Consider the following 25,389-nt stretch of genomic DNA (forward strand, 5'->3'; position numbering starts at 1 on the left):
TATGTCCATTACATGAAATCCAAATAAAAATCAATATTAATTCCAGGTTGTAAGGCAACAAAATAGGAAAAATGCCAAGGGGGGGTCAATACTTTCGCAAGCCACTGTAATCCAGGAGGCAGTCTTCCCAGTGACAGCGAGTGGAAGCGACAGCGATTGGGAGAAGTGCAGGCGTGGAAAAGTACAGAGCAGTTTAGAAGCAGTAAGGAGAAATTGCACCTTGAATTGCTTTAATCAGAAAACAGAGGACATTGGGGAAACACAGCAGCAGCTCAAAGTCAAACAGCCGCGTTTGTTTTTCTGATAACAAACAAGCTGAAACTCGGAGCAGCTGATTCAAATTCAGCGCCGTTCTGAGACATGGGCGAGGGGAGGAGCCAACAGCACAGCAGAATAACGCAGTTAAACGAGGCAGTCTTCACAGTGACAGCAAGTGGGAGAAGTACAGGCGTGGAAAAGTACAGAGCAGCTTAGAAGCAGTTGGAAAGCAGGCTGACAGCTGCAGAAGAAATTAAACTTCAAAAAAAATAAAACCTCAACATGGTCTTCAAGCCAGTAATCTGTGACACCTGCTTGATGTGGGAAATCCGAGAAAACCCAGCGGAGCTAAACCAAGTGTGCGTAAAGTGCCGCGCGATCCAGGATTTGCATAAACTAGTAAGTATGCTAGAAATGGAGCTGGAAGAAGTGAGACAGCAACAGGATCTTGAGGAACTGGCACACCCACAATTCATGGAAGTCTGCATCACCCCTAACAGACTGAAAGCCACCAGGGAGACAGAAGGTCAGAACAGCTGGGTTCAGGTAGGCAGAAGCAGGGAAAAAAAGAAACTTCGTCAAACACAACCACCAGAAATCAAAACAACCAACAGATTTCAGTCACTTCAGAATTTTGATGAGCAGAACCAAGAGAATGAAAGGAACAACATCCAGGACCCCATTGACAGTGGTGACCAGACAGCAAAAAGAAGGGAGGTCATGATTGTTGGGGACTCCATATTGAGAAACACAGCAAGTTCAATTCGCAGTTTGGACCCCCTTACTACAACAGTGTGCTGCCTTCTGGGAGCCTCGGTCAAGCACATCACTGAGAACGTGGACAGGCTCCTAGAATGAACAGGAGACGACCCGGTAGTAGTTGTCCACATCGGTACAAACAACATTGGAAGAGACAGACCAAATTCCCTGTAAAATAAATTCAGAGCGCTAGGAAGGAAATTAAAAGAGAAAAACAAAACTGTGGTATTTTCTGGTATACTACCTGCACCTTGCAAAGGACCATATGAACAGCTGGAAATAATTAATCTAAACGCATGACTGAAGATGTGGTGCACACGGGAAGGCTTCACCTATCTTGATCATTGGACCACATTCTACAACGAGGACTATCTGTATAGACGGGATGGACTGCATTTAAATAACAAGGGAACCAGTCTACTTGGAGAAAAGATCCTCGAGCAGGTTCAGAAGCATTTAAACTAGAAAGGAAGGGGGGAGAAATCAACAAAAAAACAGAAGGGAGACCGCATCAAAACAAGAACAATAACTCAGGTAAGACAACCATTAAATGTATTTATCTAAATGCTAGAAGTATCAGAAACAAAATTCTAGAACTTGAAGCTACTGCACTAACAGGTAACTATGATGTGATAGGTGTTACAGAAACGTGGTTGTCTGAGAGTGATGGGGACGAATATAATATTTGTGGGTATACACTGTATAGGAAAGACAGGCAGGACAGAAGAGGAGGAGGGGTAGCGCTATACATAAGAAACAGTCTTGAAGCCCAGGTGTTAAACCTGGACAAAGAAAATAAAACCGAATCAATATGGGTCAGAATAACGGACAAAAATTCAAAGGGCATAATAATAGCAGCATGCTATAGACCGCCAGATTCAGACGGTGAGCACAATAATCTGTTATACAATGACATTAGAAATGCGTGTAGCAAAGGAGAAGCCATACTAATGGGGGATTTCAACTTCCCCCAAATAAAATGGGAAAACCCGGTGCGTAGCATGAAGGATGAAATAGAAATGGTGGAAATGACAAATGACTGCTTCCTAACACAATTTGTCAAGGCACCGACTAGAGGGGAGGCATGCCTTGATTTAGTCTTTTCAAATAACGAAGACAGAATAACTAAAACAGAGGTCAGAGAACCACTGGCAAACTCAGACCACAACATGGTCTCATTTGAAGTGTTTTTTAAAACCCCAAAAGTAATGACTAAAGCTAAGGTTTACAATTTTAGAAAAGCAAACTATGAAGGTATGAAACAGAGACTAACAGAAGTAGATTGGAGTAAAATAGAGAAAACACCCACAGAAGAAGGATGGTTGTTCTTCAAAAATGTAGTACTAGAGGCACAAAACAATTACATCCCTAAAGTAGACAAATCTAAATGTAAAACTAAATTGCCAAAATGGTTTAATAGATCAATTAAAAAAAATATTCAGCGAAAAAAGGCACTTTACAGAGCATTAAAAAAGGACCAAAAAGAAAGTACGCAGAAAGAGTACATGGAACTGCAAACGCAAGTCAAAAAGGAAGTTAGAAAGGCCAAGAGAGAAATAGAAATGAACATTGCTAAGGGAGCTAAAACCAATTCCAAAATGTTTTTCCAATATTACAGCAGCAAGCGAACATTCAAAGAGGAGATTAAATGTTTAAGAGATACAAATGGCAAAATCGTAGATGAAGAAAAAAAAATAGCAAATATATTAAATGATTACTTTTCACAAGTTTTTACAAAGGAAGATACGGACAACATGCCCCACATGTCATCCTGTTCCTATCCAGTTTTAAATAACTTTAGCATAACTGAGGCAGAAGTGTTAAAGGGACTAGGAGCTCTTAAAATAAACAAATCCCCTGGGCCGGATGAGATCCTCCCAGTAGTACTCAAAGAAATGAAAGAAGTAATTTACAAACTGCTAACCAAGATCATGCAGCAGTCTCTTGACACAGGGGTGGTACCGACAGACTGGAAAATTGCAAACGTAATACCGATCCACAAAAAGGGAAACAAAACTGAACCAGGTAACTACAGACCAGTAAGCCTGACTTCTATTATATGCAAACTTATGGAAACTATAATAAGATCCAAAATGGAAAATTACCTATATGGTAACAGGGTCCTGGGAGACAGTCAACATGGTTTTAGGAAAGGGAGATCGTGTCTAACTAACTTGCTTGATTTTTTTGAGGATGCAACATTGATAATGGATAATTGTAAAGCATATGACATGGTTTATTTAGATTTCCAGAAAGCTTTTGACAAAGTCCCGCACAAAAGATTAATTCTCAAACTGAACGCAGTTGGGATTCAAGGAAACACATGTACATGGATTAGGGAGTGGTTAACATGTAGAAAACAGAAAGTACTGATTAGAGGAAAAACCTCAGAATGGAGTGTGGTAACCAGTGGTGTACCACAGGGATCAGTATTAGGTCCTCTGCTATTCCTAATCTACATTAATGATTTAGATTCTGGTATAGTAAGCAAACTTGTTAAATTTGCAGACGACACAAAAGTAGGAGGAGTGGCAAACACTGTTGCAGCAGCAAAGGTCATTCAAAATGATCTAGACAAGATTCAGAACTGGGCAGACACATGGCAAATGACATTTAATAGAGAAAAGTGTAAGGTACTGCACGCAGGAAATAAAAATGTACATTATAAATATCATATGGGAGATACTGAAATTGGAGAAGGAATCTATGAAAAAGACCTAGGAGTTTTTGTTGACTCAGAAATGTCTTCATCTAGACAATGTGGGGAAGCTATAAAAAAGGCTAACAAGATGCTCGGATACATTGTGAAAAGTGTTGAATTTAAATCAAGGGAAGTAATGTTAAAACTGTACAATGCACTAGTAAGACCTCATCTTGAATATTGTGTTCAGTTCTGGACACCTCGCTATAAAAAAGATATTGCTGCTCTAGAAAGAGTGCAAAGAAGAGCGACCAGAATTATTCCGGGCTTAAAAGGCATGTCATATGCAGACAGGCTAAAAGAATTGAATCTGTTCAGTCTTGAACAAAGAAGACTACGTGGCGACCTAATTCAAGCATTCAAAATTCTAAAAGGTATTGACAGTGTCGACCCAAGGGACTTTTTCAGCCTGAAAAAAGAAACAAGGACCAGGGGTCACAAATGGAGATTAGACAAAGGGGCATTCAGAACAGAAAATAGGAGGCACTTTTTCACACAGAGAATTGTGAGGGTCTGGAATCAACTCTCCAGTAATGTTGTTGAAGCTGACACCCTGGGATCCTTCAAGAAGCTGCTTGATGAGATTTTGGGATCAATAAGCTACTAACAACCAAAAGAGCAAGATGGGCCGAATGGCCTCCTCTCGTTTGTAAACTTTATGTTCTTATGTTCTAATACAGACAACTTATACCACAAATACCACTTTACACACGTAAAAGCCAGCGCCATCTAGCGATCTGCCACTTAGAAACACGCTGCCTTTATGTTTTCAGGCAGTACACTGTGGTGCACTAGATGGATGTAAAGAGACTTTCTGATCTAGCCTACATTCTGTCTATGGCATGCAACTAGGACTGAAAAGCAGCTCCTGAACACTGTCAAAAACTTTACTGTATTCAAGGAATAAGTGCCACATGGATTATTTTTGCAAACATCCTAAACACAGTAACAAGTTAATAATAACATGTGTGGAAATCAGCGCTGCGCACCTGCACTGACGGGTCTCCCATGATGCTCTTGGCCCCCTCGATCACAGCCAGGTAGGAGAATCTCAGCTGGTCTGCAGTTTGGATTAGTCCCATCCGGAATCGACGCATCTCCAGTAGGACGTCCCGCACACTAACAGAGGTGGAGTCCTTACGAAGGGACATCTAGGAGACAGGGAAGAGACATTACTGTCCATGGGCTTAAAAATAATACCCTTTGTGTCCATTGGTGTATGCAAGCCAGACTAGATCAACCAATTGCCTTTATACAAGTCAGAGCAGCTTCTTACCAATGTGCCACTTTGCAAAGCAGCATTTTGTCTTCTGCATGTACTATATATCTGACCCATAATATTAATGTTATAGTTTATTACATATGATGTAACTACTGTTTGGAACAGCATCCCCAAATCACTGTCAGCCAAAAGCCTAAAATCTGTTTGTGTCCCATATCGAACAAGCTGACTCACAAAATTCCAATAACTCGAAATATTACTAACGGATGGTCAAAATTCAGTATTAAAAATAAATAAATAAATAAATAAAAATCCATGCTTTTGGGATATTTGTTGAAGTTTGTTCACAGAATGTTGTTTTCTCTTATGAGTTGTAACGAATGCATTTGTACTGTGGGCTAGGTTTTGACAAGCTTATGTATAGAAACATTTTTGTACTTGAAAACATTAATTTAAAAATCCAATTGATGCCTATGATTAATACTTTTTAATATATTTTGTGACTAATGTGACCCTATTAACAGTGGCGGTGCCAGGCTCTCCCTGGTGAGGGAGCTGAGGGGGGCTAGGCAAAAATTTGAGGGGCTACACTCCACTTTGTGTGGGCACCTACAGTGTTAATGTTTCAATATGCCTCGCAAAACTCCAGTATTAGGATGGAGGAATCTGATGCAGGATTAAATGCCTGTTAGTAATAATTAACAGAAGCCTTTACCCAACACAATTTTACAGTGCAGTATGAAGTAAATTCTGTTGTAGCATGTGCTCTCGGCTCGTCTGGGCAGTTGACCCTGGTGCAGATTTATTCTTGTTGCCCTGTGTGAAAGCTACCCTGTCTGGTGCAGATCTATTCTTGTTACCCTGTGTGAATGCTGCCACGTCTCGGGGCGGATCTGTTCTTGTTGCCCTGTGTGAATGCTGCCCCGTCTCGGGGCGGACCGTTTGTAATCACTCCAGCCCAGGGCTCATGCAGCATGTAAGATCATATTGATTTAAACACTTTAGTCTTCATACACTGTGGAGTTGAATACACTACAGTCATTTGGTAATAAGTTTTATGCTAGTAGTACTCCCAGTCCTTCATTTGACATTTTGTATTATTATTTTGAGCTTTTAAGCATACATATTTCAAAGCAGAGCAAGCAGATTGTAAAATGGACACATGTATGGTGTTTATTTTAGTCTGGTTTGGTACACAGTTATATACAAATTTTCAATTTTCAACTATGGTATTTTTGCATAATTGCTGCATTGTATTGCTGTGTGCTGCAATTATACAAAAGCATTGCAAAGAAAAATCCACAGACAATGTAACATAACAAAACCGTACAATTTCTTGATAGAGAACTAGCAGAAACACTAGTTTCCTATAAATGTTTTGTTCCTGCAAATGATTAAATGTTTTAGTTATGGGAGAATACATCTGAAGAACGTTTTGTTAAAGATGTGGTTGCAGCTAGTTTACAAACCTTGACATTTCACTGTGCAGGGGAAATGTTGTTGTAAGGCAAATACATTGATTGATCATCTTTTTTCTCCTATATTGAAAAGGTTGTCACCTTTTGAACTGTCTGTCGTATCACTTTTTCTGCCTACTTACGTCACACATTGATACAATGTGCAAATAAAACACAAATGAAGCAGACATAATAAAAAATCCCCAAAAGTCATTTATTCTCCATTAATTCTCCATCATCTACACGTATCAGAAAATACAATGCAGCATAAAAATCAACTGGGCATTCGATGCCCCTGTGTGAATGGAGGAGAAACCACAATGCACAAGAGCAAGGCTTGTTTGCAGTCATGATTTTAGTGCTTTTAACGTCATCTCATCTCAATGACAGGGCAGGATCTGTAACGGCAGTGTCACACAACACTGCCCGTTACACTGTAATAAAATAAGCAGTCACGAAGTGGACAAACAACTGGAACATTTACAGTGGCTCTCAAAAGTATTCAACCCCTTGGACTTTTTTCCACATTTTATTGTGCTACAACATGGAATCAAAATGGATTTAATTAGGAGTTTTTGTCACTGATCAACACAAAAAGGTCAATATCAAAGTGAAAAATAAAATCTACAAATTATTCTAAATTAATTACAAATACAAAACAGAAAATAATTGATTGCATAAGTATTCACCCCCTTGACTCAATATTTGGTAGAGGCACTTTTGGCAGCAATTACAGCCATGAGTCTATTTGGACAAGTCTCTACCAGCTTTGCACATCTGGACACTGCAATTTTTGCCCATTCTTCTTTGCAAAATTGCTCAAGCTCCGTCAAGTTGGATGGGGACCTTTGGTGAACAGCAATTTGGCTTTGACTATATGTTTGGGGTCATTGTTCTGCTGGAAGGTTAATCTTCTCCCAAGTCCCAGGTCTCTTGCAGATTTCAGTAGGTTTTCCTCCAGGATTTCTCTGTAGTTTGCTGCATCCATTTTGCCCTCTGTCTTCACGAGCTTTCCAGGCCCTGACACAGAGAAGCATCCCCATTGCATGATGCTGCCATCACAATGATTCACGGTAGGGATGGTGTTCTCGTGCTTGTGCCAAACATAGCGCTTAGCGTTGAGGCCAAAAAGCTCTATTTTGGTCTCATCAGACCATAGAATCTTCTTCCATTTGGTCTCAGAGTCTTCCACATGCCTTCTGGCAAATTCTAGCCAAGATTTGATGTGAGTTTTTTTCAACAATGGCTTTCTTTTTGCCTCTCACATAAAGGCCAGTTTTGTGAAGCACCCAGGCTATTGTTGCCGTATGCAGACTGTATACGGTCAGCCGTGGAAGACTAACTCCTTTAGAGTTGCCATACACTTGGTGGCCTCCCTGACTAGTGCTCTTCTTGCATTGATACTCAGTTTTTGAGGACGGCCTGTCAGATTGTTGTGCCAGATTCTCTCCATTTCTTAATAATGGACTTTACTGTGTTCTGGGGGGGATATTCAATGCCTTGGAAATGTTCTTATATCTTTATATTCAGCACCCAGTCCATGTTGTTCATGTTGAATGTCTGTACTGTATTGTCAGTGCTCACACAGCCAGCGTCCAGTCCTGAGTTCATGTTGAATGTCTGTACTGTATTGTTAACTCCAATTAAAACCACCTCGAAGACGATACCTGGAATGGTTTTCAATTGTTGAAACCCACAACTTTAAGTCACGTCGATAATTCAGAAATTTGAGATAACCCTTTTTAATTTCAGTTCTTTATGTGTACAGCACTATGATATTCGTGCCAAAAATGTTTGTTATTTTCTCCCCATATGTGAAAAACACAATACAAGGCTCGCAAATATTTATGGCTGTAAAGTCATATTCACTATCCAACCTTGCCTCTCATTATTTTGACTGACTGATATATTTGTACTGCAGACTCAGCTCAGTGTAAAATTAAAACGCCCCTCAAGAAAACTAATATTACCTGCGGCTTCGGGCATTATAGCTCTGACGGTAACAACAGTCTTCCCTCGGGTCAATCATTTTCCACTATAGCCCTCCTCTGTAGTCCATATTTACTCTCTCTCCCTCACACACACATTAGATAGATAGATAGATAGATAGATAGATAGATAGATAGATAGATAGATAGATAGATAGATAGATAGACAGACACACAGAGATTTGTGACTGACAATACCTCAACAGCAGCAGTAGTAATATGAGACTATGGGTAGTGAGGTGCTTTAAACAATGGTTACTAGAAGAGCCAGCCTGGGGTTTTGTAACTATGTACATTTTGTTCAAAATAAGCACACTCACCATGGCCCTCCGCTTCTAGAAAGGCTCCGGCAGCATTGGTTCCAATCACGAAGATCAATCTAATGGAAAGCGTGGTGAAGTGTGCAGTTGTGTCTCTTACCAGTAGGAGGCAAGTGTCGACCAGGCAGAAGGTCCCGGAGCGGCCGATCCCTGCACTGCAGTGCACCACCACAGGGCCCTGCTCCGAGCCCAGGCAGCCGGACTCCCGCACCTTGAACAGGAAGTTGAGGAAGGAGGCGGGGGATTCCGGGACCCCGAAATCAGGCCAGGTGGTGTAGTGGAAATGCAGGATCTCACGGGTCTCCTGGGTCTGGGGGAGAGGAGGAGCAGCACACTCACTTTCCAATTGAACACATTCAATTCCACAGGGAGGGCAGTCACTGGAAGCCTGGCTCCTCTGAGCTTACCTCCAGGTTCTCCAGCTCCAGCTGCCTCACAGTGTAATAAGACTTGACATCCTCAGAGATCAGAGTCAGCTTGAAGTTTGTGTCAGCAAACTCCATCTCTTTCTCCTCTCGCTGCGGCCAGTACTGGGCACACTTCACCTGGGGAGAAGAGCATAATGAGAGTAGGCAATGCAGCCCATCAGAGCTAGATGCTGTTTGATCTCAAAACTCTCAGGTCTTGAGAATACTAATGAAGTGTTGCGGTGCTGGCCGATATTTACATTTATATCTCAATTAGAGCTAATCTACATCTTAAAGTACACATAACAAATAAAGAAATTCCGCAAACCTCATGTGAAATGTATTCATTACTTTTTAGCTCTCATGTTATGTTAAACGTGTGTTACATTTTATTGGTATTTTTTTTCATACCTAGTGAAAAATTGGCAAATGTCTTTTTCAGACCTTTCAATGCTGCACCTCCCATCATCAGAAATAGGAAACATGTGAGGTGCTTCTGGGAGTTCTTGGTTACTTTTTATACTATGACTTAACAGAAAAACATATATTTCTGTAAAGTTGATCCAGTTTTGCAGCCTGAAGTGGGTGTGTATGTGTTGAAGTGTACATAAGAAAGTTTACAAACAAGAGGAGGCCATTCGGCCCATCTTGCTCGTTTGGTTGTTAGTAGCTTATTGATCCCAGAATATCATTAAGCAGCTTCTTGAAGGATCCCAGTTTGTCAGCTTACATTACTGGGGGAGTTGGTTCCAGACCCTCACAATTGTGTAAAAAAAAGTGCCTCCTATTTTCTGTTCTGAATGCCCCTTTTTCTAATCGCCACTTGTGACCCCTAGTTCTTGTTTCTTTTTCCACGTGGAAAAAGTCCCTTGGGTCAACATTGTCAATATCTTTTAGAATTTTGAATGCTTGAAATAAGATCGCTGCGGAGTCTTCTTTGTTCAAGACTGAACAGATTCAATTCTTTAAGCCTGTCTGCATATGGACATGCCTTTTAAACCCAGAATAATTCTGGTCGCTCTTCTTTGCACTCTTTCTAGAGCAGCAATATCCTTTTTACAGCAAGGTGACCAGAACTGAGCACAATATTCTAGAAGAGGTCTTACTAGTGCATTGTACAGTTTTAACATTACTTCCCTTGATTTAAATTCAACACTTTTCACAATGTATCCAAGCATCTCGTTGGCCTTTTTTATAGCTTCCCCACATTGTCTAGATGAAGACATTTCTGAGTCAACATAAACCCACAGGTCTTGTTCACAGATTCCAATTTTAGTATCTCCCATATGATATTTATAATGCACATTTTTATTGCCTTGCTGCAGTACCTTACACTTTTCTATTAAATGTCATTTGCCATGTGTCTGCCCAGTTCTGAATCATGTCTAGATCATTTTAAACAACCTTTGCTGCTGCGACAGTGTTTGCCACCACTCCTATTTTTGTGTCATCTGCAAATTTAAGTTTGCTTACTATACCAGAACCTAAGTCATTAATGTAGATCAGGAATAGCAGAGGACCTAACACTGATCCCTGTGGTTCTCCACTGATTACCGTTTGAGAATTAATCTTTGATGGGGGACTTTGTCAAAAGCTTCCTGGAGATGATCTAAATAAACCATGCCAAGTGCTTTGCAGTTATCCATCGTCGCAGCTCCCTCCTGACGGGGCTCCCTGCCTCTGCTATCCATCCACTCCTGCTTATCCAAACCTCTGCTGCCCGCCTTGACTTTCCCCTTCCTCGTTTCTGCCACGCTACACCGTTGCTCCGCTGTCTGCACTGGCTCCCTATTGCAGCTCGCATCCAATTCAAAACTCTTGTACTCGCCTATCACTCTCTTGACCTTTCTGCTCACTCTTACCTCCAGACTATCATTTCTCCCTACACCCCCTATGCTCCTCCACTACCTGCAGATAAGCTGCAAACCCCCCCTCCCCTCCCCCTTTGCTCCCCTGCCTCCAGAGCCCACTCCTTCTCCACCCTCGCCCCTCAGTGGTGGAGTCACCTACCCACAGATATCAGGACTGCTCAGTCCCTGACCACCTTCTGGCACCTCCTCAAGACACACCTGTTCAGGCAGCATCTGTAAACCTCACAACTCTCCACTATACTGGACTATATGGCACCCAATTGTACCAGTACTTGAATCACCTTGCACTTGCACTGACCTGCTCCATACTTTGCCATATTCTACTGTTGTTCTTAATTATAACTACTTCCTGCATCTTGTAATTGACTTTACTTTTAAAAGGTATCCATAGTTTTTGCAACTGCGCTAATTTGAAATCGTTCTTATCTATTTATTGTACTTACTATGTGCACTTAATAAAATTTACTTTACTACTTGAACTGCTCTTAGTAGTCGAAATGGCTCAAATGTAATTATTTACTGTATTCTTTATTTTGCTCTTATTTGAATTTGATCTTATTTTCTGCTGATTTTACTGTACTTATAACTGCTCTTATCTGTAATGTAATAGTGTAATAGAACATTACACATGGCAGATGAAATTTTATGTGAATAAATGTAGTCTTGCACATAGGGTGCAAAAACATTAGAGGCAAATACAACATGAACAATAATGAAATAGAGGAGGCTATGTATGTAAAGGACTTGAGAGTACTAGTGGATAAATCTCTTAAACCATCTAGACAGTGCGAGAAGCTATAAAAAGGCAAACAGAATGTTAGGTTATATAGTCAAGACAGATGAATTCAAAATCACGAGAAGTTATATTAAAATTACACAATGCACTGGTACAACCCTTACACCTGGAATATTGTGTCCAGTTCTAGTCCCCATATCATAAGAAAGACATTGAGGCACTGGAGAGAGTACAGAGGAGAGCAGCAAGATGAATTCCAGGATTGAAGGGCATGTCATGAAGATAGACAAAGAGCTGAATCTGTAGAGCCTAGAAAGGAGGAGAGCCAGGAGGCAACTTAATAGAGGTATTTAAAATTGTCAAGTGTTTAACAAAGAAACTGCTGAGAATTAATTTTCAAAGGACACAGAGAACACAACCAGGAGCCTCGGGTGGAAGATGAAGAAGTGCATATTCAGAACCGAGGGGAGAAGGAGCTTTTACACAGAAAGGGTGCTGAGCCACTGCAACAGGCTAACGGACAGAGCTGTTGCAGCAGAGACTCTTCAAAAACAGACTGGATTCTGTCATGAACAATACTGTGTAACCCCCGCTGTGACCACAATAAGATCTTTAGCTAGCCGCTTGAGGAAGGGCGGTCCATTTATCCACGGATTCCCAGGGGTTTCATTTCCCCTACTAACCTGGTTAGGGTTTTTTCTGTTTTCCTCTTCTGAGTGATAATGGACCATGCTTGCATTAAGTGAGCGAACACAGGTGGGCTGAATGGACTTTTCTCATTCTAGAATTTCTTATGTTCTTATGTGATACTTTGTGATGTAGAACTGTAAGTTGCCCTGGATAAAGTTGTCTGCTAAGAAATAAACATGATTACTATTATTATTATTTATTATTTATTATTTATTATTATTATTATATAATAATAATAATAATAATAATAATAATAATAATACTACACACCAACTGCTTTAACATCTACAGACAACTTACAGAAACAAAATATAAGGGATGGTAGGAAGCCTTAGTGTGGACGGAGATACTCACAGAGCCCTTCTCGATGACTCGGTTCAGCATGACCACTCCATGGCTCTTCTGCTCCCACACCATCTCCCAGAAATGACCGCAGGTGTTGGGCAGAGGGCCCTTAATGAAAAACAATGGAAAGCGATTAGCTTACTAGCCACAAAAGATTTTATGAAAGGTATAGTGAAAAACCAAGAGCGTAGTTAAAGCAATCTGTCATTTGAAGTAATTGCAGCTAATAAAATGATGTCATCGGTCTCACCTCTTGTCTTCCTTTAGCTACAGAGGTCTGAAACGTGCATTTATAGCACACGGGTACTTTCATTTTAAATGAAATCTGATACTCTAAGGATAAAGGAAGCTCTGCGTTTCTAAGCCTTATTCTCTGTTATCTGTTATCACTTCCTGGGTTACCTCAGCAGTATCTTCTGGGCCATGTTACTGACTTAAAGCATGTCAGCCAATAGGCGAAGCATCTGGTTTGGTTATGACAGGAAAGACAGCGTTAGGGGCGGGGACAATTTCACCTTCCATGTAACCAAGGCAGTGCAACACTACCTGAAAGCAGGACTTGCAAACAAATTTTTAATCCAGAGTAGTAACAGATATTTATCAGATCTTTAAAACTGCACTCCTAAATAACCTACAGAAGTGCACAGCAGGTAAGACTTATGGAACTACTTTGATAGCTACAATTGCCAATTGATCTGTGGAATAACTCCCTCAATAACGAGTCGGATTCTGAGAGGTGCTGCATTCTTGCACTGGTGCTGACCTGTGTGAGAATGTAGCTGCGCTTGGCCTCCTCCATGGAAATCAGGCTGGCGTTGATGTAGTCATTGGTTCCCAGCTGCAGGTGGATTCGACTGTGGTCAACTAGAGAAGAGAGACCATGTCAATGCACCACACAGCCACATACACAGAGGTGTCCAAACACAAAGGCACTGAAACAAGCAGGTCAGTAATACACATGCCTGAGGTGTATGCCCTCCCCTTACCTCAGAACAATCCCCTCACCCCTGTCTGCCACCAATCCCTCCCACCCACCCTTGTACCCTCCCTACCCCCAGCTCGCACTCACAGGGGCTGACGTCTCTGTAACGGTTCCTGGTTTTGTTCTCTGGGAGCTTGGAGATTTTACAGGGCAGCTCGCTGGACTGCTGCCGGATCTCCTGAAGAAAGAGAGAGAAAGAAAAAAAGAGAGGAGGTCAATTTTCAGGTACAAGGCTTCAAATCCTGAACAAAACCTTCAGAGCTCTACGGTGTGACCAAAAACAAACAGTCTGTTGGTGTGACCATCAATTAAGTTTTAGGCAAGACCAATCCTATCAAAAATTCATTAGAAATGGAAATAGTATCATCTATCCACAAATATAATCTCACCTGAGAAACAAACAAAAGGTTTTATCACTGTGTTCCTGGGCTTGTAGTCCATTGTATCATTATTTATATCGTGGGCAAGGTTCTAAAAACTACAAGTCAAAAACACTCCTTTTACTGGTAAGTGATGGCAACAACGTGCACTCTGATCAATGTTTAGTCCTCATGGTTTTAAACCTTGAGATAGTGTGGGGGTGAATGCTATGAGAGGAGAGCAGTGTGTGAGAGAATGCTGTGACAGAGGAGAGCAGTGCGTGAGAGGAGAATGCTGGGAGAGGAGAGCAGTGCGTGAGAGGAGAATGCTGTGAGAGGAGAGCAGTGTGTGAGAAGAGAGCAGTGTGTGAGAGGAGAATGCTGCGAGAGGAGAGCAGTGTGTGAGAGGAGAATGCTGCGAGAGGAGAGCAGTGTGTGAGGGAGAATGCTGCGAGAGGAGAGCAGTGTGTGAGGGAGAATGCTGCGAGAGGAGAGCAGTGTGTGAGGGAGAATGCTGCGAGAGGAGAGCAGTGTGTGAGAGGAGAGCAGTGTGTGAGAGGAGAATGCTGCGAGAGGAGAGCAGTGTGAGGAGAATGCTGCGAGAGGAGAGCAGTGCGAGTGAGAGGAGAAGTGTGAGGAGAATGCTGTGAGAGGAGAGCAGTGTGTGAGAGGAGAATGCTGCGAGAGGAGAGCAGTGTGAGAGGAGAGCAGTGTGTGAAGGAGAATGCTACGAGAGGAGAGCAGTGTGAGGAGAATGCTGCGAGAGGAGAGCAGTGTGTGAGGAGAATGCTGCGAGAGGAGAGCAGTGTGAGGAGAATGCTGCGAGAGGAGAGCAGTGTGTGAGAGGAGAATGCTGCGAGAGGAGAGCAGTGTGTGAGAGGAGAATGCTGCGAGAGGAGAGCAGTGTGTGAGAGGAGAATGCTGCGAGAGGAGAGAGCAGTGTGAGAGGAGAATGCTGCGAGAGGAGAGCAGTGTGTGAGGGAGAATGCTGCGAGAGGAGAGCAGTGTGTGAGAGGAGAATGCTGCGAGAGGAGAGCAGTGTGTGAGAGGAGAGCAGTGTGTGAGGGAGAATGCTGCGAGAGGAGAGCAGTGTGTGAGAGGAGAATGCTGCGAGAGGAGAGCAGTGTGTGAGAGGAGAATGCTGCGAGAGGAGAGCAGTGTGTGAGAGGAGAATGCTGTGAGAGGAGAGCAGTGTGTGAGAGGAGAATGCTGCGAGAGGAGAGCAGTGTGTGAGAGGAGAATGCTGCGAGAGGAGAGCAGTGTGTGAGAGGAGAGCAGTGTGTGAGGGAGAATGCTGCGAGAGGAGAGCAGTGTGTGAGAGGAGAATGCTGCGAGAGGAGAGCAGTGTGTGAGGAGAAGAGAGGAGAGCAGTGTGTGAGGGAGAATGCTGCGAGAGGAGAGCAGTGTGTGAGAGGAGAATGCTGCGAGAGGAGAGCAGTGTGTGAGAGGAGAATGCTGCGAGAGGAGAGCAGTGTGTGAGAGGAGAATGCTGCGAGAGGAGAGCAGTGTGTGAGAGGAGAATGCTGCGAGAGGAGAGCAGTGTGTGAGAGGAGAATGCTGCGAGAGGAGAGCAGTGTGTGAGAGGAGAATGCTGCGAGAGGAGAGCAGTGTGTGAGAGGAGAATGCTGCGAGAGGAGAGCAGTGTGCGAGAGGAGGAGAAGTGTGTGAGAGGAGAGCAGTGTGTGAGAGGAGAGCAGTGTGTGAGAGGAGAGCAGTGTGTGAGAGGAGAATGCTGCGAGAGGAGAGCAGTGTGTGAGAGGAGAGCAGTGTGTGAGAGGAGAATGCTGCGAGAGGAGAGCAGTGTGTGAGAGGAGAATGCTGCGAGAGGAGAGCAGTGTGTGAGAGGAGAGCAGTGTGAGAGGGGAGAATGCTGCGAGAGGAGAGCAGTGTGTGAGAGGAGAATGCTGCGAGAGGAGAGCAGTGTGTGAGAGGAGAATGCTGCGAGAGGAGAGCAGTGTGTGAGAGGAGAATGCTGCGAGAGGAGAGCAGTGTGTGAGAGGAGAATGCTGCGAGAGGAGAGCAGTGTGTGAGAGGAGAATGCTGCGAGAGGAGAGCAGTGTGTGAGAGAGGAGAATGCTGCGAGAGGAGAGCAGTGTGTGAGAGTGTGGAGAATGCTGCGAGAGGAGAGCAGTGTGTGAGAGGAGAGCAGTGTGTGAGAGGAGAGCAGTGTGTGAGAGGAGAATGCTGCGAGAGGAGAGCAGTGTGTGAGAGGAGAGCAGTGTGAGAGGGAGAATGCTGCGAGAGGAGAGCAGTGTGTGAGAGGAGAATGCTGCGAGAGGAGAGCAGTGTGTGAGAGGAGAGCAGTGTGAGAGGAGAATGCTGCGAGAGGAGAGCAGTGTGTGAGAATGCTGCGAGAGGAGAGCAGTGTGTGAGAGGAGAATGCTGCGAGAGGAGAGCAGTGTGTGAGAGGAGAATGTGCGAGAGGAGAGCAGTGTGTGAGAGGAGAATGCTGCGAGAGGAGAGCAGTGTGTGAGAGGAGAATGCTGCGAGAGGAGAGCAGTGTGTGAGAGGAGAATGCTGCGAGAGGAGAGCAGTGTGTGAGAGGAGAATGCTGCGAGAGGAGAGAGTGTGGAGAGGAGAGCAGTGTGTGAGAGGAGAATGCTGCGAGAGGAGAGCAGTGTGTGAGAGGAGAGCAGTGTGTGAGAGGAGAATGCTGCGAGAGGAGAGCAGTGTGTGAGAGGAGAATGCTGCGAGAGGAGAACAGTGTGTGAGAGGAGAGCAGTGTGTGAGAGGAGAAGTGCTGTGAGAGGAGAGCAGTGTGTGAGAGGAGAATGCTGCGAGAGGAGAGCAGTGTGTGAGAGGAGAATGCTGCGAGAGGAGAGCAGTGTGTGAGAGGAGAGCAGTGTGTGAGGGAGAATGCTGCGAGAGGAGAGCAGTGTGTGAGAGGAGAATGCTGCGAGAGGAGAGAATGTGTGTGAGAGGAGAGCAGTGTGTGAGAGGAGAATGCTGCGAGAGGAGAGCAGTGTGTGAGAGGAGAGCAGTGTGTGAGAGGAGAATGCTGCGAGAGGAATGCTGTGAGAGGAGAGCAGTGTGTGAGAGGAGAGCAGTGTGTGAGAGGAGAATGCTGCGAGAGGAGAGAAGTGTGTGAGAGGAGAGCAGTGTGAGAGGAGAATGCTGCGAGAGGAGAGCAGTGTGTGAGAGGAGAATGCTGCGAGAGGAGAGCAGTGAGAGGAGTGTGAGAGGAGAATGCTGCGAGAGGAGAGCAGTGTGTGAGGGAGAATGCTGCGAGAGGAGAGCAGTGTGTGAGAGGGAGAATGCTGCGAGAGGAGAGCAGTGTGTGAGGGAGAATGCTGCGAGAGGAGAGCAGTGTGTGAGAGGAGAATGCTGAGGGAGAATGCTGCGAGAGGAGAGCAGTGTGTGAGAGGAGAATGCTGCGAGAGGAGAGCAGTGTGTGAGAGGAGAGCAGTGTGAGAGGGAGAATGCTGCGAGAGGAGAGCAGTGTGTGAGAGGAGAATGCTGCGAGAGGAGAGCAGTGTGTGAGAGGAGAATGCTGCGAGAGGAGAGCAGTGTGTGAGGGAGAATGCTGCGAGAGGAGAGCAGTGTGTGAGAGGAGAGCAGTGTGTGAGGGAGAATGCTGCGAGAGGAGAGCAGTGTGTGAGAGGAGAGCAGTGTGTGAGGGAGAATGCTGTGAGAGGAGAGCAGTGTGTGAGAGGAGAGCAGTGTGTGAGGGAGAATGCTGTGAGAGGAGAGCAGTGTTGTGTGAGAGGAGAGCAGTGTGTGAGAGAGAATGCTGTGAGAGGAGAGCAGTGTGTGAGAGGAGAATGCTGCGAGGAGAGCAGTGTGTGAGAGGAGAATGCTGCAAGAGGACAGCAGTGTGTGAGGGATTTCACAGAGGAAGTGTGATGCCACCAAGAGATCTGCTGACATTTGGTACAGGCATCCTTAACCCATTAAGTGCCATTGTTCTCATTTGAGGACAGGCTACTTTGTACATTTTTGGAGCATTTTTAACTGGCACCTACTTATTTTAATTATCTTTAAAATAGAATGTTATGCTAACTTTCTCTAATATTTTTAAAACACACAAGTCAAGCTTAAATGTAATGCATCAAATGACAAATACAGCTTGTGTTGTGATTCAAGTTTGGTAGAGAATGGGTTAATGTATAAGACACAGAGAGTATACAACATGAAACTCATACAGTACTGTAGTTATTCCAGGAGTCTGAATAACCCACGAGCCCCCAAAGGAGCCGAGTGGTTTATTTACAGCAGCTCTCCTAATGAGAGAAACGACCACAGGACTGACCTGCATGCACCGAGGGGAGGCACGTGAACACATTCCAAAGGACTGACCTGGATGCACCAAGGAGAGCCACGTGAACACATTCCACAGGACTGACCTGCATGCACTGAGGAGAGCCACGTGAACAATTTCCACAGGACTGACCTGCATGCACTGAGGAAAGCCATGGGAACACATTCAACAGGACTGACCTGCATGCACTGAGGAGAGCCACGTGAACACATTCCACAGGACTGACCTGCATGCACTGAGGAGAGCCACGTGAACACATTCCACAGGACTGACCTGCATGCACTGAGGAGAGCCACGTGAACACATTCCACAGGACTGACCTGCATGCACTGAGGAAAGCCACGGGAACACATTCAACAGGACTGACCTGCACGAACCGAGGGAAGCCTGAGCACATTCCACAGGACTGACCTGCATGCACTGAGGAGAGCCACGTGAACACATTCCACAGGACTGACCTGCATGCACCGAGGAGAACCACGTGAACACATTCCACTGGTCAAAGCACAGTGTGTTGTGGAGATTCAAACACGTAATTTTTGTGGAATTGTAAATAAACAACTTGATATACAGAAAAAAACAGCACTCTGGCAATGAACTCACTGCTATTCTTTCATCTCTTTGCAATTCATATCCATGCATTTAAACACTCCACTACAAAAATAGTAGAATAACAATAATAAAAACTGCTTACATATCGTAAGTCATTTCAAATTCAATTATAAATAAAAAACTTATTTTTACTGCATTTCATTTTTACATCTTATTTCCTTAAATCTTTGTTCAACCACAGGCAGCTGATTCTGAAAAGACTCTTATAAATGACCACTAGAGGTGCAACTCTACATCCTGCCCCCTCAGACTGAGACTGAATGTAACAATCTCTAAACTAAAGCAGCTTCAGGGGGGACAGAAAGAACAGCTGCACACCCCTTGTGGTCACTTCTGCTTTAAAAGCTGTATTTCTGACGAGGAAATAATAGACCGCCACACTGGAAAGGAATGTCTGTGTCAAGACCAGGATTTCAAGATGCAGGAGCAATGGAAGCTGGACGTAGGCACAGCCCCAGTTTGCAGTTACTCATGTATGGACATGCTAGTTCACAAAAAAACATGTTTATAAGCACCGTTTCATATCACTTCAGACTAATAACATGCTTTCAAATCAAACATTAGATCATATAGTGCCCTTCTTACAGGTGCATCTCAAAGCACTTTACACAACAAAAAGAATCACATTTATAAAAACAAAACAAACGTCAGTTATATATAATATATATATATATATATATATATATAATATATATATATATTATATATATAATATATATATGTTACATATTGTGGTAACATTGAAATTTTTATTTATAAAATAAATATAATGCATATAAAAATACAAACGAATACAACAACTAATAAAAAAATATAATAGAGAGAGAGAGAGAGAGAGAGATAGAGAGAGAGAGAGAGAGAGATTATAAAAATGCCAGCTCAAACAAGCATGTTTTAGTCTGGTTTTAAAATCAGATAGTCTCTCAGCTTCCCTCATGTGCTGGCAGCTCATTCCAAACTTTGGGGGCTATATAACAAATCCGATCCATGTATCCGATTGGGGATACTTGGGGTAAGCAGTTCTCTAAACAGGATGGTGCCAAGTTATTTAGGGCCTTAAGTTAATAACAGTATTTTAAAATCAACTCTAAAATCAACAGGAAGCCAATGCAAATAAGCCAGCACTGGTGTGATATGTTCCCTTTTTCTGCTTTTTGTCAAGATTCTAGCAACAGCATTTTGAACGAGTTGCAAACGAGACAATAAACATTTTGGGATAACAGAAAATAAGGCATTACAATAATCAATTCTGGAGGATACAAAGGCATGTACTAGTCAGATGTAGAGATTATAGGTCCAAATTTTGAAATATATTTCTCAAATGATAAAAAGACACTTTTCCATTTCCATTAGTGCTGGGATGGTATTTTTATTTGGCTATTGGTTCATTTGCAAAGCAGAATCAAAGCCTATATAAAACACTATTAACCCTTTGCGGTCCATTGTCGGACTCTGTCCGACATTGCCAAAAACCACACGTGTTGCTTTAAGCCGGAAAAAGCAGAGGCGAGGCGTTCCATAATCGTCTCTGATCGGAAAGAAGCCGGAGACAGCCGAATAGACCATGTACAGGCCGAGAAAAGCCAAATTGAACAGATGGAGACAGAGACGCACAGAGTGAGAATGGCGCAGAAAGATAGAGAAAGTCAAGGCAGCCTGAAAAACTTGCACAGATGGATGAGGCAGATCTCCAATTTACTGAGATCATGTTTCTTGCTGATCTTTTGGATGCTACACCTTTGCCCTCCCCCCACTCATGTTTTTTGTTCAAAAATTTGGTACTGTTGTCTTTGTATACGATACCCTTTGGACTTGCACTGCTTTGTTACTTGTTTTAAGCAAACAAAGTCACTATTTCAATTTGAACAGCACATGGTCTGAAATTTTATTTTGTTCACAAAAATTAATTGGACCAGTCCAGCCTGACAGCCGTAGAATAAACTGACAGAATAAATTAACAGAATAAATGGATAAAAGTTAGGGCTATTTTTTCACTTGCTATTTTAGATACGGTTGTGCAAATTTGGACAAGGTGTTAAGTAAGACCAGTGCAAAACACTTTGCCATACATTTCCTAACTTCTATCAACTATGTCATGTCAGGTGGATACTGATTGGTGTCTTCGAATACATGTAGAGCAATATTAGTTCAATAACTGCAGTGCGATAACGAAATTGATCATTAACTTCAGTGTGATAATGAAATTGATCATTAACTGCAGTGTGATAATGAAAATAATAGGCTCGGGACCAGAGTTGCAGAATGTCCACAATGTTGTGGTCACAGAATCCAACCCTTCCGCACACTGACGGATATCAAGTTCTACATTAGGTTCAGTCCAGTTCTCCGATTCCATGCCTTATATTGTCAGGAAGTTAACATCCATGCAGGTCAGGCCACCTCAGCAGTGTCTTCTAGGTCATGTTGTTATTGTTATCATTTCAAATTCCTCGTGAGAATGCGTGTCTGTCAGCTACTGATTATTTAACTAGCTGACAGTCAAGCAGACTTAGTGAACTCGTGCAGACTGTGGCCGAGGGGTAATAAGATCATTGACAGCTAGTTAACCCCTCAGCCAGAATATAAAAGACCTGCAGCTTTGGCTGGACGGGGTGGAGCGTGTCAGAAAACGAAAGACGCGAGTCTGTACAAATATATAAATGACCATACTATGTACTTGCTTGTTAAATGTTCTGTTCTGTGTTTGTTTTGTTTCAGACCTCCTGCCCTTTTCTTTGCTATATAGGGTTCTTATTGTTGTTTTGTTTAATAAAAACCCTGAGCGCTGCAAGCGTCTCTGGTTCACCTGCCTTTACTTGCTCTGGTTTGTGTTTCTGGTCTGATGTCACCCCTGCGCCACCTGGATCACAAGCCTGATTAACTGTTGCTTCTTCATTTTAAACTACAGTGAAGACATGAATACTACTGCAGCCTCTGCACCACATAGGAACAATAAGCAGGCGCTCAGCACCCTCGTATTTATATCTGTTCCCATGGCATTGCTATTGTACAAAAGGGTAGCTGCATAAATAGAAGAGAGTTATTTTAATGGAAGGATAGGTGGTTATTTTATTAAGCTGTCTGCATACAAGCAGCCATGTGCAAAACCCAATATGTTCCTAATTAGGGTTAAAAAAAAAAAAAAAAAACTGTTTGATTCTCTTAAAGGCAGATTCACCAAACACGTAAAGAAAGCAAATGTTTCCAGGCAACATTAGCAATTTTGTTTCCTTATATTAATGCAGTACATTTGGTGGCACTTTTATGAAAGTAATTGTTCTTGAATTAACAAATGTTAAATAAGAAAACAATGTATTATAGGAAAGCTACGTAACCCTATTAATATACACATTGTAATAGTTGTATTTTTATATTTGTGTTTGTTCTGGTCACCCACCTGAAATGTAAAAACTGTGCACCTACACTGTCTAGTTTTTTTTTCTTCTAAACTCAGTGACTTAGACAGGTTGTCATGCTGCTAAAGTATAAATTTGATAAAATTACCACACATTTTAATATTATATTTATTCCGCCGATAATCACAATTATCATGATAATTTACAGACGATAAAATCAATAGCTAAAAAAGCCATAATTCTTACTTGTTTATTTTATCCAAGGTGACTTACACAGACTAAGAGGTAGTAATACGTGGAGGCAGATAGCAAGTTCACTGGAAACACTTTCATGTTGGAACTCGATAGAAACAATTCCTCAAAGCTGGCACTCCTCCCACTTCCCAATTGAAAAGAAACACAAGCTTTCCAGACACAGCCCCCATCACAGCTGTGAATACAAAACCTCAGCCAGCAAACACGTGGGCACACTAGGGTTCAATCAATCAGAATGAAAAACACTGCAGTACTCTGCATCTGCTAATACCTGCATTATCCACTGTAATGAAGCTGGAAGTGGCTTCCCAAGTTTGACCCATTCGATACGGAGGGCATATGGGAATTGGTCTGCCTCTTTTTGTAGATATCTGGACAACTGCTTAGTAAATTGGAATGAAGCTAGTATTTTTTTAGCTTAAGTTATTAGGCGTATCAGATTGTGGGATCATATCGAGAAGTCTATCTCACACTTTCATTTTCACTTTTTTTTTTTTTTTTTTTTTTTAATTGAGTGAAAAATTATTCTTTTTATTTATTTTCAGAGCCAATGTCCCCCCGTCGGGATGCCCAGCAAAGTTGGACTTTTTGCACAGCCTGAACTTGAACTGGCACCGTCCAAGCTGTGTGACTCATCATGCGCTCCCAGCGACAACGCTTTAGCTGAATGAGCCATTCGGGGACCCCTCTCCATTTTCACATTTTGAGTGAAATTATTGTATTTCATACCAATAGAGGTATGCCGATTCATCGATTCACAAAGTGGACTGTGACAATAACCATACGATTATTGAGTGACCCCTGTATCGAAACAGTTTATTTATTTATTTTTAAGTAAAATTTGACTTGTTACCATAAACATAGGCACGCATTCATTTGTGTTTACACTGAGAATAAGAGAATATTATTGATTAGTACAGCCCAGTGTTTTTCGCAAATACGAATTAGCACGAAACAAAATGAAATGCAACACATAAAACGAATTATAAAGCAAACACAGAACTACATTTTTAACCCTTAGCGGTCCATTTGTTCAATTATGCAACTGAGATTAATCCATTTCTCTGCAAATCTTATTTATATTCTATGCGTTTATTTTACTTTATCAATGTGGAGTAGTTTGTGCAGATTCTATATGTAAAGTCTAATTTGAAAGCGTCAAGGTGCCATCAAAATGTGAAAACTTTGCATGTGGGTGAATACTTTTGCAAACCACCGTACACAAACGTATTATAAAAATGAATTTGGTATTCCTAAGAATGGAACAATTATTAGCCCTAAAAGATGGTTACAACTGAAGGCAGTGCAGATGCCAGTGTTTTATGCAGTAGTATAAAGCAATTTTATGCAGGCCACCAGTTAAGCATGCAGTCTATATCTATGATAACAACCGACAGGGCTGCATAGGATCAGAGGATGATTCAGAATCAGAGGCAGAGCCACAATAAATGTCATGTTTAAATTTAAAGTAAACTGTAAAATTGTTGAGATACTTGTGTTGGAAAAATTGTATAATGCAACAAAAAAATACTAAAAAGGGTTAATGCTCAGCCAAAGGTTTCTCACTGATAAATTTACCCTTTTTCAGTCAAAGTGGCAAGTTTCTCAGTATCTAAAAAGCTTAGAGGAAACGCTAACAGACACACTTCTTAAGTTTGCATACAACATGCAAAGTGAAAGAAGAGATGCAATTTGCAGTCGACATCAGGACAGACCCAGGCATTACAATGTACACACCTAGAATACTAAAGAAACTACACATACAAACATTTAACAAAATACAAACTTGCTGTCTCTCAGTATTAGAATTGTGGCTAGCGCTACCTAGCCATTCACATCTCTGCAAAGACTTGCTGTCTTTCTCAGTAACAGAATAGCCCAGGTATTGTGTTCAGTCTGCTCCAAGATGTACCCAGGTTCACACTCTCCACAGCGTGAACACCACAGAGTTTAACTCCGCCAACATTCGGAAACTTGCACCTCATGAAATGCATCCCACAAAATTCAGTTAGTTTTCAAAGGAAAACAAACTATTATTCATTTGGCAAATGTGTTCACCCCAAGATAGCCTCATTGTTGAGGCAAGCTGAAGTATTTGTTGTAGTGGAGGATGGTATGAAACTCTCATGGCATGATAACACTCAGAAAATACCACTGTTGTCAAACATGTAAATAAATAGAAAACGACCTGACGTCTGTAGTTCATCAGGTACCAACAGCATTGCCCGCGCACAGACAAACAGCCCCTATTCATCAAGCTCTTTGCACCCATTCCCGTTTGAAAGACACAGTCTCTTAATGTCCATGATATGGTTCAACTATATCGTGAGGAGTTTAAACCAGACCATCGCGGTTTACAAGCAGCAACTCCTCACACAGCTCAGCAGAAGTGAAGTTCAGTGGGTGTCCTCTGAACCCCAAGCCAATCGCACCTTTACACCCAGGAGCTTGAAGCAGAGCTACTGGCTAGGGACGGGCATTTCCATATATCTGAATAATCCAAAACACAAGTCGTTTACTAAACAATTAGAGTTGACATCAACCTGCCATTGGCTGAAAATAATACTTGTAGAACATCAACATTGACGTAATGACTAAAAACAGTTACTGAATTACTAACGGTACTACTTGACAATGATTCAATGAGTAGCTCTTTTTATTAACAGCACACATGCAACACAAGTATCATTTCAAAGAGCAATGAAAAGGAAGACATGCAGATTATAATGAATCTAAGTAGGGAGGTGTGAGGGAGCAGTAATGGATCATAGGGATTTACTGGTACTCCTGTTGAGGCATAGAACAGAGCCTGT

The 25,389-nt window shown here is 42.4% G+C and overlaps 1 protein-coding gene across 1 annotated transcript in view; it reads right to left on the reverse strand.

The window, feature by feature from the left end:
- The window catches only part of ptpn1 (protein tyrosine phosphatase non-receptor type 1), a 74,204-nt gene that overhangs the window by 19,843 nt on the left and 28,972 nt on the right, over positions 1-25,389 (reverse strand). Inside the window, exons 2-7 of the mRNA XM_041224538.1 lie at positions 13,824-13,914; positions 13,518-13,618; positions 12,764-12,862; positions 9,113-9,250; positions 8,806-9,015; positions 4,708-4,869 (exon numbers count right to left, since the gene is read on the reverse strand). Coding sequence (XP_041080472.1) covers positions 4,708-4,869; positions 8,806-9,015; positions 9,113-9,250; positions 12,764-12,862; positions 13,518-13,618; positions 13,824-13,914 — 801 coding nt within the window. The remainder of the gene's footprint in view (positions 1-4,707; positions 4,870-8,805; positions 9,016-9,112; positions 9,251-12,763; positions 12,863-13,517; positions 13,619-13,823; positions 13,915-25,389) is intronic.

Source organism: Polyodon spathula, chromosome 23, assembly GCF_017654505.1.
Source record: "Polyodon spathula isolate WHYD16114869_AA chromosome 23, ASM1765450v1, whole genome shotgun sequence".
NCBI lineage: Eukaryota > Metazoa > Chordata > Actinopteri > Acipenseriformes > Polyodontidae > Polyodon > Polyodon spathula.